The sequence below is a fragment of the Labrus mixtus genome, chromosome 9 (genome assembly GCF_963584025.1).
Source record: "Labrus mixtus chromosome 9, fLabMix1.1, whole genome shotgun sequence".
In the NCBI taxonomy this organism is placed as follows: Eukaryota; Metazoa; Chordata; class Actinopteri; order Labriformes; family Labridae; genus Labrus; species Labrus mixtus.
In genome coordinates this window covers 6600271-6616758 of record NC_083620.1, presented here as the reverse complement: position 1 = coordinate 6616758, position 16488 = coordinate 6600271, and the positions used below count along the sequence as shown (strand labels likewise).

The 16488-nt window shown below is 40.9% G+C and overlaps 1 protein-coding gene across 5 annotated transcripts in view; it reads left to right on the top strand.

The window, feature by feature from the left end:
* myo18ab (myosin XVIIIA b) overlaps positions 1-4149 on the top strand; it is a 111461-nt gene extending 107312 nt beyond the window's left edge. For 3 of the 5 annotated variants that reach the window (XM_061045592.1, XM_061045591.1, XM_061045590.1), the window contains one exon: positions 683-815. Coding sequence is in view for 2 of the 5 variants with exons in the window: in XM_061045594.1 (XP_060901577.1) it covers positions 683-851 (169 nt within the window). In the remaining 3 variants the exon portion in view is untranslated. Of the gene's footprint in view, positions 1-682 lie in introns of all 5 variants that reach the window. The other 2 variants (XM_061045594.1, XM_061045593.1) reach the window with 1 other exon arrangement.
* The last annotated feature ends 12339 nt before the right edge of the window (positions 4150-16488 follow it).

Here is a 16488-nt window from a genome sequence, read left to right as displayed (position 1 = left end):
ATTATGTAGTGTGTTTTTTAGTGTGTATCAATACTGGCACAAAGGCAAAACAATACCAAAGAACTAACTGATCAAGGCGTACAGCATCGCCTTTAAAATAACTGTTTCTGTCAATGGAGTCTGGTGTCGTTAAAGAGAGTAATGTAAAAGCTGTCTCTGGTTAAAAAAAAAAAAACATCTTCCTCTTTAACAAACAGGTCTATCTCAGAAGGCATTCTTTTTGTAAAGTTGCCAGACACTCAGAATAACAATCTGAGCCTGTTAGTGACAAAAACAAAGAACTTTCAGTGGATGCACTGGGACCCAGCAAGGTTTTATGTTGGAGCCATTACAGCCTGTTTCACTGCTGCAGGCCAAATAAATCTACTGGAACAATTCCACCAATTTGTGAACGGATGGTGCCAAATTTATTTATTAGTATAATTGATCATTATCAATTATACTTTCAGAAGCCTACAAACCCACGAGTTTAACGTTGAATATTTTTTCAGTATAAGATTTTTTGAACCTCCTTTCTTGCCCTTTTTTTCTTAAAACAATGATGTATTCAAAGTAGTAATGAGGATTTTCTTTCTTCCCTTATTTTGCTGTTTCAGTGGACTGAGCTCTCTTGGCACTATAGTGTTTTCTGCTCTTTGATTAGATAATAATTCAAGTCTCTGTTTGTTCATTCCTGTTGCAGCCCCACTGGCCGAAGACGCTACTGCTTCAATGGATCTGATGAAGAAGAGGAAGAAGAAGAAAAAGAAGAGGGTGGGGCGACCCCGGGCTCTCACTACTCCAGACACCGATACGGCAGCCATGTGAGAGATGACGACGGCGAGGACACGCCTCACGAGAGCACGTCGTAGTCCTCTCTCTGACTGCGCACACATCACTCGTTCATCTGAGACTGTTTGCATGCAAAGGTCGACCAAAAGGTGTGGTCAGGCAGAAATTCACAATCCTGCAGGAAACATTTAAACACTGTAGATGCTCAAACACTCAGTCAAATCCTCGCAGGATTTGGTCATATTTGTTACAAAACCAAGAAACTCATGCGTGACCTCACTGCACTCTCAGCAGCTCCGTTGTTAACGCCTGCTGGTTGCATGCATGCAGCAGTTTAACTCAAGTTATCATGGTCATAACTGAGCCAAAGAACTCAAGGTTGCAGTGCTGAAAGATTCTCTCTCCTTGTCTCTGTCTCTCTTCTTTAAATATAATACACCACAATAACATGTATTAGCATTGTACAATGTATTTGCCAAAAAGCCTTTGTTAGAATATGTGTGCACACTCTTGTACTTATTGTTAATGGAGTCGTGGGAAAAGTCCCAGCCTTTTTGTTTCTTCTTCTTCTTTGTTCTTGGGGATAAGTGCCATTTGATGTAAGTGGGCTCCTCCACAGCTGGCTCCTCTGCAGCTGCTGTTCTGTGCGCTGAACGCTTTCTCATCTTCATCTGCTCGCCTTTTGTTTGCCTGCAAAGTTTTTCTGCCTTTTGCTGGCAAATTATCTCCTCCTTCCAGGGGACGAGGATTGCATCGCTGACTGCTGCGAAGCTTTTTTTTCTCCATTTGAATCTCTTGTTTTTGATGTTTGACACTTTTTGTTTTGCAGAGGACTTGCCGTCAGGCTAATTACTTTCCCTACGGTTTACCTCTGTGAAACTCTTTGTCTTATCTCTCTTTGACTAAATACTCGGCAGAATTCTTCAGTGATGACAGGACTCTGTCCTCATGTTTGTCCTTGTGCTTGTCGTCTGTGTTTTAACTATGACGTGCTTTCCTTCTCTAAAGGGAATGTACTTGACGATATGCACCACTTATTTAATGGTTTCTCACTAAAACTTCAGATCACATGGCATCCCAACCCAGCATGTTAAAGGGACAGACCAGTGTGTTTCTACATTTTTCAACTGGCATCAAATCACATGGGAAGACCAAAATGAAAAGAAAAATGGAATTCTCCTCTTTGGAAGTATTTTAGAGCTTTTACAGCATGTGTCTGTCTTCTACACACCATCATGACCTTAAACCATCTACTTTCAGCTTTTCAGAACATACTGATGGAAAAAGTGTTGGTACTTCCCAAAATCCCCAAAAGCTCAGCTAGCTTCGTTGCTAACTTGACATTGAGATATTTCAGAAACATATTTTATCCCCAAACCTTTTTCAATATCAGTCTGAAAATCATGACAGCAGTTAGTCCAGCAGCGCTTTTCAGCATAACAATGCTGAATCTGAAGGTATGGGACTGTGTGTTCTGGTTTAGGTTTGTAGTCCAAGTAGTATCGACCATAAGCATTTCAGCAGGCTTTGGTTGTGTGCAGGCAAACAGTCTGTGTGTAGAGCAAAAAGGGCAGAACGACCTCCACCTTAATGCAATCATTGAACCCTTCGTGTTTAAACAGACATCTACATAAAAGTGCATCTAATGATCATCTCTTAGAGGTGTTTTCTCGACTTACGTTGTTAGACTGTAAAAAAAAATAAGAACAAAAAGGGAAGTGTTAGCTGCTAACTGCTGGCTACACCCAAGTTGGCCACCTCGTGTGGAAAAATTCAACCAAATGAAGCGCAAAAACCTGCAGTTCCTCATGTGACCAATTTAGGCTTGCTGCAAAATCCAATACACACCCATTCTAAAATGCCCATTTAAACAGCAGAAATAAAGATGTTCACAGCCTGGTACAAGAACCAAACTCATCAGGTGCGTTGTTGCTTTTCACTAGGAGGCTCAAGGACCCTCCTCAACTCAACTCTTTGCCTGTTACTAGGTCGACTGAAGGCTAGTTGCAGACAGCATTTCCATTATGGCGACCACCATCGAAGTCTGTTTTAAAAACCAATGGTTTAAGTAACTCTTGACTGTCTGATGACTTATCATAAGTAGGTAGCCTACGAAATCAGGGATTGGTCAAAACAAAATTAGACACAGTCTCTATTCAGAACTCTCTAGAATTAATCTCACTCTGTTCACCGTTCCTTATGAAAAGTGAAAGGCTGGAATTATGACGATAGTTATTGTCCTGTTGGCATTATTCATTGAGTGTCTGACATGTCAGCAAATTGCGCCTTGGTCAGCGACCCAAAGCTAAATCTGTGGTTTGTCATTGGACCAATGGATGCTTGGAACAAACACAGGGTTCAACTCCGAAACAGTGTGAAACATATTGTCAAAGTTGGTTTCTACTTAGGCTATCAAAGTAGATTGGTAAGTTACACATTTGATTAAACCTACATGTCAGTAACTTCAAAACTTCAAACCAGACGTTGCTTGGTTGTAATTATTGCCAAAACCGGTCTCTTAAATTTGAAACTATAACCTCAAATTACTTGTGTGTTAGCACTAACTTGCCCCTGCTGCCTGGCACTTGCTAAAACCTGGATAGTCATATGTTGAAGCCCTGGGCCTTGAGCTTTGTCAGTCCTGCAGACGAATCAGCTCATCACAATAATGACCTGAAATGATTCTTTCCATGTGTTTTTGGTGCGACAAAGAAAGATGTAGAAAATCAGCAGCCTCGTTTTTAAAAAGCCTCATTTTGGTACTCTAAGTGTATCTTCATGAACTGGACACACTACATCCTGTTTAATGAATACTGTGAACTCATGCTCTGTGTCTGTGAGGCATGTCTGTCTGTCTGTTCAACCCGACGAGGCCTCTGAACAGCAAGAAAAAAAAAAGGAAACCTACATCTTCATGGTCGCTGACATCCCTCCCTGTGGTCATGTGTCTGTTGTTCACTGAGTGGCATTACGCTGTGGTAATGGTTTGGAAGCCATTTCAAGTCCAGAAGTGCTTTTGGGGCTGAAAAAAAAAAAAAAGAGTAAAGTGGATGTTGTTTGTTGTGGGAGACGTTGGGTGTGATGAACACATGCTTTTTGTAGACTCTTCATTTTTATTCTCTATGCAGTCGACACGTGTGGAAATGTTTTTTTTTTGACCCTGATGTGTCTGACTTTAACAAAACAAAAAAACAAAAAAAACAGCAGACGTAATATCGCTGACTGCACACACTATTTATATATAAATGTGTATGATCCATGCTAGCTTTGAAAATAGTTCATGTTTATTTTCATTATTGAACAAATTGACCACTTGTTATAAATTTTGCATTACAGTTTAATATATTGTAAATAAATGATGGTGATTGTTTTAAAAAAGCCTGCAGGCGTTGTTTTTCTGTCTTCGCTTCATGTTTGAAATCTTGAAGTTAAATGTGCTTTTGGTTCTCACATGTCCACGGGGCATGCACATGAAACAAAAAAGAGCAAATGTTGTTTTTGTGAGGCGTCCACTTCGGTGTTTTTATGCTCTTTGAGAGAAGTCAAGAGCAGTGTTGACCCTGTGATGCCTCAAAGGGAGATGAACCAGGCCGATTTAGTTTTTCACCTCTCATTAAAGAAAAACAACTAAAGCTGAGCTGAGAGAGACAAACAATAATGAGCTCTCCAGGTATTAACACAAACTGAATGTCTAAAGGCAGCTGGATTTCTGGTCTATAAGAATCTACTTTACATAAAGGTTCAGGTGGTGTTGTAGTCCAGACCACACTAACCGAGACCAGAGTGCTCAGAGACCAAGACATTTAGGGATAGAGACCAAGTCAAGACCGAGGCAGGGCGAGTCTAAGACAAAGACCTTAAATATATCAATGAAAAATCATCACATTTTGTGCAGCAGGGGGGCGGGTCACTCACTTCGAACGTAACACCAGGAAGGTTGCGGCTGTAACTAGGGGATATCAATTAAAGTTGTTTGTTCTTTTAGAAAGAGGCCGTTTTCCTTCTCATTACAGTCATGATGTTAAAATAGCCGATCAGTGGTGGTCTTGACCAGTCTTCATTTAAAATCGAGAGTCTGCCCAGTCTGAGACCGAGACAAGGCCGAGTAAAAATGCTTTTGATTCTGAGACCAGAGCGAGACCTTCAAAAAGTGGTCTCGAGACCAAGACCACTTTGGAGTACTACAACACTCGATTCAGGGTGATGAATGAAGACTTACACTTAATTAAAACATGTAAAAATCTCACTTATAAAGGGATCCTGATGTGGCTTCTTTATTAAGTCAATTAAGAAATATTGACTCATTGAAAAATGTATAAAGGTCGTCATCCTGTAACAACAAATACCATATCCTTAAAAAAGTTGGTTTGTTTAGATTAGGCCTGGGCTACAGGACTAAAAATGTTATAACTATAAAAATGTTCATATCAGTCAATATAGATGACTTTCACCAGATAGTTCTACAATTCTACAATTCACTTAGCAGATGCTTTTATCCAAAGCGACGTACATCAGACAGATAGTTAATGGTGGTTTAATAAATTATTGTCAGAACATGACAAACTATATTTGATCAGAGGAACATTTCACAATCATAAGAAAAGTGCTCGGTGCTGGTCAACGCTGAGAAAAGTTTTATCGTGATAATTATGTGAAGAGAGACGTTGGGAGGAGAGAGAGAGAGAGGGACGACATGCAGCAAAAAGCCGAGGTTGGACTGGAACCCATGGCCACTGTGACCCTCGTACATAGGGTACGCAACATAACTGCCCTAGGAAAATAGATTTTGCATATAAAATAATAACTTAGTATCAGGTTCTTTAAGGAGAAAATCAACCGGTGAGTGAAGGACAACCTGAGGACCAAAATAAATGTTCTCCCAAAGCCTGTCGCATATTCACTGAACCATCCAGCAGAGCTTTCATATGACAAACCTCTGTGTGTGTGTGTGTGTGTGTGTGTGTGTGTGTGTGTGTGTGTGTGTAGACTTCATTAACTTCTCAAAGTGTCCTTGAAAGAGATGTTATCCTCCATCACTGATCAATATTCAATCTGATATTTTGATATGTATTTTGTCCTTCATAGGACATCTGACTTCAGAGAGCGAACTCTTTTCTTTTTTTTTTTTGTATCAAAGTGACTTAAGACTTTAACTGTATCCAAAATCTTAGTCTTCACTTCATACGACTCTTTCTTTCAAGCCGACATGCACCAAAGGGACGCATACATCTTGACTTTGCTAATCCATAAATAAAACCCTCCTGAGGACTTGTTTCACTCGTCCTTCTTCGTCACATGATGAAGACTGATGAAGAGTCAGAGGAAATGCCAACAGTCAAGGAACTCAAGCATTTTATTTTTGAGAAAATACGTGGATGCTGGGCGGTCGCTCTCATGCTGTATTTCTCTTCATGGGTCAAATACTTTTGGCTCTTTATGTTTGTTCACCCCTCACCCCTCCCCCCCGCCTGCAGTGTGGTCTCACCGACAAGCAAAAAAAACCTGCAGGAGTCGACCTGCGACGAGGTCAGATCCTGTGAGGAGCCAATAAGTGAAAGTGAATCCTCCCTGACTGTGGCTGTGCTGCAGGGGAGCGTTCACACACAGCAAGCGGCTGCTGCTCACACTCAGGATGTCAGAAGTTTCTCCCTTTTTCCACACATGTACTCCTGCAGACTTCTAGAAGATTTCAGGCAGGCTGCCCCAGAAATCGAAGTGAGTCTGCTCTTCACATGTTGGGCAGTAGCAGCTCAGGCTGAGTGATCGCCAGTTCATGTCCTGGTACGAACCACAGTCTGGAAAAAGACTGTCAGAACAGACTCCAGTGGCTAGTGTTTGTGCATTTTGGGTCCATGTGTGGGAGGAGCATGTCTCTTAGAAGGAGAGTTTAAACCTGACTTTACCATCCTGGATGCATAAAGTATTTAAAATGTTTTTATTTATTTTTTAAATGTCCCTCAGAGCGGTAGACTTTCCCTGTCGGAGAGGAGAGGGTCTCAGGAGGCAGGACATGACAGAAACATGGATCCAAAAATGATGACTCGTGAGAGGCAGAGTTTGGTAAAAGCAGAATTTTAATAAACAGTCCAGGTCTGTACACAGGTACGCAGTCAGCGATGCAAAAAAAAAAAAATACAAAAGGGGCAGACAAAGGGCAAAAACAAGAAGGCAGGCAATGGTCAAAAAACACTAGAAGACTCCCGAGTAGAAAAGGCTGGACTAAGTCGACACAAGGGAACAACACAATGAACTTGAAACAAGAGGGAGGACACACAGGGATTAAATACGCAGAAAATCAGGAGGTAACCAGACACAGGTGAGCACAATGTGTGTAAACACAGGGAGCAGGAAAGTAGTACAAAGTAAAACAGGATATGACAAATACTTCAATACATGAACCAAACAATAAGCATGACCTCAGGTAAGTTGAGTCAGTAATATTGCGGAATTTTTTTTGCTGGTGTGAAAACAGTATCCGCTGCCTCAGCACTTTCTGCACAGGGAAACGGCAATTTCAGGCAATTCTCTCGGGTGTTAATACCTTATATTTCTCTTCTATCAGGAACGAAATGAAAAACTCCTCTCCCCTAAACAGCTTCAGCCCCTCTTCTGGTTTCAGAATGAAATTATTCCTCCTCTTCCTCCACCTGTTTTCCCAGAAATCCCTCTCCGACCGGGGGAAGATTGCAGATTTTCTGTCTGTGACCTTTTTACCTTTTTAATCAAAACTACTCGAGGCCATTCAGTATTCATGAGCTGAGTGATGGAAATTGGCCTTTCAGACACTGTAGCTCTTCTCTGCAGGAAAAGAGGGGAGGGGGGGGAGGCCAGACGGAGATGATGGAGAGAGAGAGGGGGAGAGCGAGCGAGCACACCTTTTCCCTAGAGACAGACAGTGACAAGCAGACGCAGGGAAAACATGCAATGCCTTCACTGTTTTCTCCTCACTTGGAGCTTATTAGCCTTCCAAATGCTGCTGCTGGTCCCCTCCCACCCCCACCGACTCCTTGGCTGACAGTCTGTCGTGTTATTTGGCCGACTCGCAGTCATTGCCTCTGACCTGGTGTCAGGGAAACGGCTGGCAGCCCCTCTGAACTGTCATCTGTTCGGGGGCTGTGACGCCTGGATGTGGTCTCCTCTAAACAAGAGCGAGGAGAGCGTATGCCTGGGGGGGGGGGGGGGGGAGTCACAGAGGTCAGAGCCTGGAGCAGGGATACACTGAGACCAGAACTACCAGTGAAGTCCTGTTACCATACCAGGACTCGGAGGGTTGTTCAAATTCTTTCTTCTTCTGCGACTGAAAATATATTTCAATAAATCATAAGTTGCTTATTTCTGTCTCACATTCAAGCTAAAGACCAAAATATGAAGATAGGGAAAACATCCGCTAAATCCTGGCTCAGTCTACAAGATAATGGGTTCGATTTGAAGCCGGGGGGAGTCGATGTGTGAATGACGTTTATATCACTCCACTGGTGAGCCCCCAGTGTTATTGTAATACAAGCATGAAGGTACTTCATACTTACTTCTCACCATGATGTTCTTCACCATACTGTGAAAATGACCGACTACACTTAGCACTGAAATGGAGGCAAAATCTGGCATCGGAGCGTTGGACAGAGTACTTTATGAAAAAATACATTTAAATCTTTATTTCCTCAGGAAAGTGCCAGAATAACATCACATTCAACATTAACATCATTTTGTACAGCTTGCAAGTAGGCAAAACTGAAAACCCTTTAACAAAAAAAACGTAGACCACAAAGAGGTTATGAATAACCAGCAGCTATGAAAACTGCATGTTGTCCAGTCATGTTGTGGATGCCCTTTTCTTTCTCATATTTTCTGAACTTCATTAGTGACTGTTTTGTTTGGACACTTCAGATTCTGTCGGTTCAGTGAAAGTAAAACCTTTTAAAATCTGAAAACAAGCACTTCATAAGGAGAACATTTTATTTATTGTGTTTACTTTGAATACAAAACTGACACCGTGCACGGCCTCAATACAACACAATGAAACTACGATGTATGGCAACGCAAAACTATTACAAGGTGAGGCAGTGAAGAAGATTCTTACCCATGATCCCTCGAGGGCTTTTCAGTAGAAGGTAATTGACAAAAAATATAAAAGGCTTGTGGTTTGGGCGAACTGCCCCTTTAAGAGTCAAAATGACTGACAGACAACATGGCCGCTCACTTAGAAGTTTTCAGTAAATCCAGTCAGAATCTCGGCAATCCAGGGCTTCTCCTCCACAGCTTTTACACAATCTAAACAAAGATTAAATTAAGAACCAAATATCCAAAGATTTTTGTCAAAGCTTGACAAAATCAACAGGATTTTAAAGGATCTGCAGAAGGAACAGGGCTCCAGCTGGACTCTAGGCCTGCTTCATCCCTCAACATGGACTCACAGGTACCCAAACAACACTTGTATTTGTTTCCTTCTTTTTGTACAGAGGATGGTTGTTGTTGGTGCAGATATTGGCACAGGATTTGTCTCCTGATTTGGATGCAATGGAACTGAAAACACAACAAATAGTTGAAAAAGTCATTATTTAAATGTGTTGAGGAAAACGATTTTTGCATGGGCTAATTATTATTTATTGCAATCCTGGTACATACATTCACACACATACATCACAGGTCAAAATATGAATTGAACCTAGTTTTAAAATCTAGACTGTCCTAATTGAAGCGCTCTCTAGAGGAGGAATGTTGCATTCATGTGGTGTCGGGAACATCGGAAAAACGAGTTTCCGTGTTGTAAAATGTACATGAACACATGCTCAAGTCGGAACAACTCTGAAAAGAATTAGGTGGCCGACTTGCCAACTTGATCTCAAGATCATCATCACATGTGAACTGACTTATCTTACCTGAAGTTGTCCATCAATACTTTAAATCTTTTCAGTAGAAGACATTGTTTTCTTACTTCCTGTAGCAAATCACACATTTAACATTATCTAGTTTATTTTCAGGAAGCACACACGTCAAGCTGCCATCTTGAACATGACCGGGTCGTCTGACCCTTTTTTGTTTTTTGTTGTAATGTTTGCTCCTCTTTTGTTTTCGTGTTATCAAGCGTCCATCCTAAGCATGTCACAGAAATCTGATTCTTGTTCTTTTTTTTGTTTGTTCATATTTCATTCAGCTGCTATCATACAAACCTCTCTCTCTCTCTGCTGGTGCTCCTACTTAGAAACTGGTCTCCTTACTTTCATGTGTATATTACCATGTGCTGACCTGTGTCCTGCTGGATCTGGTTCTGCCTCTGAGGCTCAGCTGGTGGTCTGTAGTACCGAGGTCCAGGTCAGCAGCATGCAGACACACGCGCACACACACTGCAGGGTGTGTGTGTGTGTGCATGTGTGCGCTGATCAGGAGGACAGGTGAGGAGGAGCCTGCAGGACTGGTGCAGGCTGACCTCGTGTCACGGCTTGTCTCTGGGGTTGTGTAGGAGTGTTTGGAAAAAGGCCTGAGAGCTACAGCTGTGCCCTCTGAAGGTCACAGCAGCTCCGCACATCAGCCCGAGACCCTCTTCACACATGTTAACACCAGCAGTGTGCATATTTACACTTCTGCATACTGGATCCTAACACGCATTTGAACAGGGAATGTTAAACACAGTTTTATACCAGAATTCTAAACTTGGATATGAATTAAGAATAAATCTCACATTATCATTCAGTGTTTCCATACACAGCTACAAAAATAGAAGTAGAAGGCCTAGGCACCCATTACTTTTTTATTTTTTTAAGATTTTTATTTCTGGGGCATTTTGTGCCTCTATAAGAGACAGGACAGTGGATAGAGTCAGAAATAAGGGAGAAAGAGAGTAGGGAGTGACATGTGGGAAAGGAGCCACAGGTCGGATTTGAACCCGGGCCGCCCTCCTGGAGGACCACAGCCTCCACACATGGGGCGCACGCTCTAACCACTGCGCCACCAGCACCCCAGGCACCCATTAATTTTTAATCGCCAAAACATTGTAAGGAAACTCCTGCACAGCCTAAATTACGAAGATAAGTTGGCAATGTTTCAATTTCAAAACGTTGACTTTAGTAAATGAATAAAAGGCTCACATTTTTGGAGGATTCACTCCAATAAATTGACTCTGTAGGGAGTTGAAAATGGTTTTATTGTAATCAAACTATCCCCTTCAAGTTGTTTTTGTCACTGACAGGTGCAGATTATTATTTCAAGAATCCCTACAGAGAGAGAGAGCTTTTTGTTAGTGGAAGGTATTTTATTTTATTTTTTTATGAAACAGCGGCAACACCTGACTGCTTTAAAAATACAACACGGCCAGTATTCACAAAGCCTCCTAAGTACGAAGAGTATTCCTAATGACCAAATTCTAAGAAAATTCTTAGAAACATGTTATTTTCTAAGAATTTCCCCTCAAAGTTAAGACTAGATCTTTTTAAAGATGAAAGTTCTCCTCAAAGCTTCTCAGCCCTTAACAGAGCTCCTTTGGTGTAAAACCGTGAGCAGTAGTGAGGAGGACTTTTAACAGGTTTAAGAGTTCCTCAAGCTGAGGAGAAAATGGAGAAATGTTCTTCGTCACACGACATGCAGAATATTGTGATTGAATCATAGTTGGGCCGAACGGACAAAAATGATTAATGCTGCTAATTCTACACCTCTGACTTTTCTTCAGTACAAAGTGAGACATGCATGTTGAGTTTCTCTACGTGTGCTCACCTCCACAGGTGCATCCAATCACTAATTAAAAAGCTGCTGCACAGGTGGGCATGTGATTTGAAACATCCCGTAGACTGCAGACTTTTAAAGCACATTTTAGAAATGATCACATAGATGTTAATTTCATTGTGTTCATAATTACATAATGTCTGACAAGATTCTATGAGTTACTTTTTTTCTAATTTCTCATCACAGCTTTTGAAAAATGTGTCATACCTAGCAACTGGGTCAACCACACATCCCCACTAAGATACAAGTTTCTGTCCCTTCCTTTGCTCAGAGTCCACTCTTTTAAGAATCTTTGGTCCTAATGTAAAGACACAACCTGACTTTTTCAACTGAAGTTTGTATTTATTGTCAGTGTGGTTCAGTAAGAAAGACGAACATCGTGTTGCTTTGGTTCCTGCAGCTTCACTGGAGCTGCTGTCTGTTCCTGCTGTTTGCAGCTGAGCTGGCTGATATTTGGTGAAAAGGTTACAACAAACCAGAGATGTTTGACAGACTCTTAACTGTTATATCAGAAAGTCAGGTATTTTTCTCCCAAAAATAGAGAAGGACCAAACCTTTTAATCACATGCTTGTTAATTGAAAACACATGTTTTTCTCTCCAGTGTGCTTTAATCTGAACAGCTGTCTCGTCCCATGATACACTGGTGTGTTTTTAACCTTTTCACACCAAACCAAAGATGGCCTCCTTTTGCTAACATATTAAAGAGCTCTTCAGGGAGCTAAGCTAACTCTTGTGCAATGCATCACTTGAAATATACTGTGTGTAGGAGGAGTTGCCCAGTTGCTCACAGTGACCGCTAACGGCAGCCGTGTTGTCTTATCTCCTGTGGGTCGGATCCAGAGAAACCCTCGGGCCAACACTCGACCTGTAAATATTCATCGCTGCATCCAGTCTGCTTGCATTCTGGGGGAAATGTCACTTATGATCTCAAACTTGTGTTTGCCTGAGACTTTTTTCACGACAGACAGACAGAGAGAGAGAGAGAAAAGTTGAAACTCTGAAAACTCGATCGTGTGGAAAACACTTCTGCTGTCATTCTCCGCCTCACTGTGTTTTCCTTTTTCTTTTCCATCTTTCCAATGTGACAGGAGCGGTTTCAGATACGGGTCTAACTGTTGGCTCCGGTCCTCTGGGACAAACTGGTGCTCATGTTTAGCTCTTCATATTCTGCTGTGATATTCAAAGATAGAAAAAGGATGGTGTTGTTTGTGGCTGCAGCAGCTTGGCTTTACTAGATTTCTTCTTTAATGACTTATTAACCAATCAAAGTCTCTCGCTCCTGTAAGGTTTGTGGAAATACGCCCACCTCTTCAGGAAGTGACGGTAACAGTCTCATTTTACATACAACATCCCTAAAATTTAAAATGACTAAATAATTCCCCATTCATCAATGAAGACGTCCATTACTAACTTTGTGTCTATTATCACAGTTAAAAATCAGAATGACAGCTACAGAAGGAATCTCTGCAGTTAAAAATCAGGATGCAAAACATTGCTGTCTTCACCAGACTCCATTGAGAAAAAAAAACCATTTCACTGTGCAGAACAAGGAAGTTACTGTTCTGCTGCTGCCTCGTTCTATCAGTTTGTTGTTGTGATGTTGTTTCAATTATTTATTACGGAAATATCACAATATCTGTCCAACACACACTCGCACAAGGCAGCCATGTTTTGTGGGAAAATTAGTGTCAACGAGGCTATAGGTTGTCAAATTCCTCGTATGTGTAAACGTACTTTGCAATAAAAATCGACTCAGATTCCATTGTCTTTAAAGAGAGTGATGTAACGGCTGTTTCTGGTTTTAAAAAAACTCATCTTCCTCTTTTACAAAAAGGTCTATCTCTGTAGGGAATCTGTCTCTAATGATGTCGGACTCTTAGACCAACAATCCCAACGAGACAAAAACAAGAACTTTTAGTGGATGCACTCAGCTTGCCACATTTACACTGCAGCCATTACAGCCTGTTTCATTGCTGCAGCCTTTCAGTCCAAAAAGCAAACAAAATAGCAAAGACTTTGCTGCAATTGTTAGTGGTTTCATCTTTTTGTATGAACAACCCCTTTCACATTGCACATAGCGGTAATGTGAAATGTTAATATACAAATGAAAGCAGCTGTAATTCACTTTTAAGTCGTTTTTTCCCCTCCATTAGAATAACTCTAGCTTGCATTCACACGTTTGGTTGATTGTTCCATGAGAACCAGATGACGTGTTCTCCCTTCTGCAACGCCTCTTGAGGCTGCTCATTCACTGAACGAACTGTGGACTGACACCATTACACAACCAGAGGGAATAACTATGCATGCACCTTGGAGAACTTCCTGATCTCTACAGTCAGGAGTCGTGTTTGTGCACCTGCAGAATTTCATGTGTGACTTTTTGGGATTGTCCATGTTAGAGATTGTTGCAGAGGGGGTGTTTTATTCATCCATGTGATGATTATTGGTGGTTGAATATTTGCATTTGCATGTTTAATGTTCTTCTAATTCTTGCTATTTGCATAATGGCCCTTTGCTATCCATCTGAAGTCACTTAGGGGCGAGGGAGCAAATGGCTGGCTGAGCTCTGCCGTCTCGCTGCATAATTTTCTCATTGCCGCTGATGGCCTTGCTTAGTATCTATTGTAATAGGCCGTCTGATTAGTGATTAGAATGTTTACCGGTACACGGGGAAATAGATCCAGGCAACAGGCTGCCTCAAGCATGAGCACGCTGCTGGTTTGGACTCGGAAACAAACGACTCACCGCTGATGTCTTTTTAACCATGTATTTAGTGGGCAAAATGGGGGATGCTGGGAGATTTACTGATGCATGAAATCATACAAGCCAATGTGATTATGGCTCCTTTTTTATTAACATTTGTCACAGATGGGTGAGTTTACAAATGTACAACAATGTCAGGTTATCAGAGGCGGTGCTCATGGTCAGAATCAAGGCAGCATTATTTAGTTAATGATACATGTAGCTCTCTGTTTCTACATGTTGTTCCTTCTGTAATTCATTCAAATGCAAATCTGTGTAGTGATTGGTCATAAGCCCTGTTTCCACCAAGTGGTCCGGTTCGGTTCAGTACGGTTTGGGACGTTAAATCCTGATCTTGCTTGCGTTTCCACAGCCAGCCGTACCCTGACTCATCACAGTGACGCGACATAGTGTAGACGGCCAATAAATTCAACAAAGAAGAAGAACGTGACACAGTAAACAAAGATCAATGATTCCTAGGAAGGTCTGCATCTCCGAGGTCATCCATGGGGCGATGCTACGCACTTACATTAGTAGAAAAAAACAAAAACAGCCTTGAAATGACTTTCTCAAAATCCACAGGATATTTGAACATGGTGCGCTTTGTGTTTGTTTTCTATTACGGCTGTTGCATGGTAAGTGGAGATTCTTTCGACCGATCAATGCACTGCAGCGTGTCTATCTTGATTGGTACGTTTGGCGCCCCAACAGAAGGGTCGCAGAAAAGTAGGACGGTACAGATCAGTTATTTTGGTATATTTCCAAACTTTTGCAAGTTGAAACGGCAATAAATGAACCGGTATAATTGGTTGATGATTGATAATTGGTTTACACACATTTAGACAAGACATTTTAAGTTTTTATTTTGGTCAGGAAATAAAGAGTTGGGTGGAACAGTTTTTAAGTAAAAATTGAAGAAAAAACAAGAAAGACAAAACGGGATGGATTGGTATATTTATTTTAGGATTTATAGAAGGCACAGAAGTCGTCTCTCAGGACTTCTTTAAGTCAACAAGATGAGCCAGCACATGTCTGAGAGCCATTCAAAACACTGCTGATGCTATGCAGTCTTTATCAATGTTTAATACATCCAGAAACGCCTCACCTCAGTTATCAGCAGGAAACACTCGTGGAAGCAGAACATCAAAGATGCATGGGAAAAAACACAACAACAAAAAGTACCTGTTTTTAAAAAGAGATGTTTTATCATTAAAAGAAAATGTGTCTGTAAAAGACTCTGTAAATTATCTTAACTATATAAGTGTTATTTTTTATGGATAACTTGCATAATTATTCTTGACATATCCCACTCATCAACCTTCAGTGTGCAGTGATATGAATGTGTTGACGATTAGGAATGTTGATTTTCATTTCTTAACACAAAAAATCAATACACAAATGTAATAATGTGAAATACATTTATTAATGATACATAATGCAACACCATATTACTTATTTTATCACATTTAGGACATTTTATTGAACAGTTTTTTTTAATCTACATGCATACCAATCACAAGTTCATCATTGTTTGTTATATTTGACAGAGTTATGAACTATTGTACTAAATGAAGAGTTCAAGAAGCAGAAATATCAAAGCTGAGCCAAATGATCTGAAGGCTGGAATGATGTCAAACTTTTCAATACTTTCCAATACGAAATGTTTTAAAAGGATAAAAACTGTCATTTCGATGAGCGATGGTATCGTAAAGTAACAGAACTTTAATAGAAAACGTCAGATCTTGAGTAGTTTTGACCAGAGCTGCCACGAGCAAAAAAAAGAGTGGACTGTCTAAAATGCACAAATACATGGGTAACCTTTCAGTACCAAAAAGTTGCACTTCTGTTTCTTCAATTTGGACAGTGTGCAAGAGCTTGACTGCTTTTTTTAGAAAGATAAAAACAAGACATTACCAACATTAACTGGGTGCCTACTACTATTTTTGTTACCCCCGTTTCAAAACAGGTATTGATCACATTGAATATTCACTCGTTTCATACTGAAGTTAAAAAGATATAGATATCCGATATATTTGCCTTTAAAAATATCAAATAACTTGGGCACCAGTGGACGAGTGGTTAGTTTGTGCACCCCATGTACAGAGGCTGCAGTCCTCAAAGTGGGCGGCCCAGATTCAAATGTGGCTTCTTTCCCGCATGTTGTTCCCCACTGTCTCTCTCCACGATTTTCTGACTTTTTTCACTGTCTTGTGTCTCCAATAAAGACTCAAAACTGAGTGTAGATAATGCTGAAAACATCA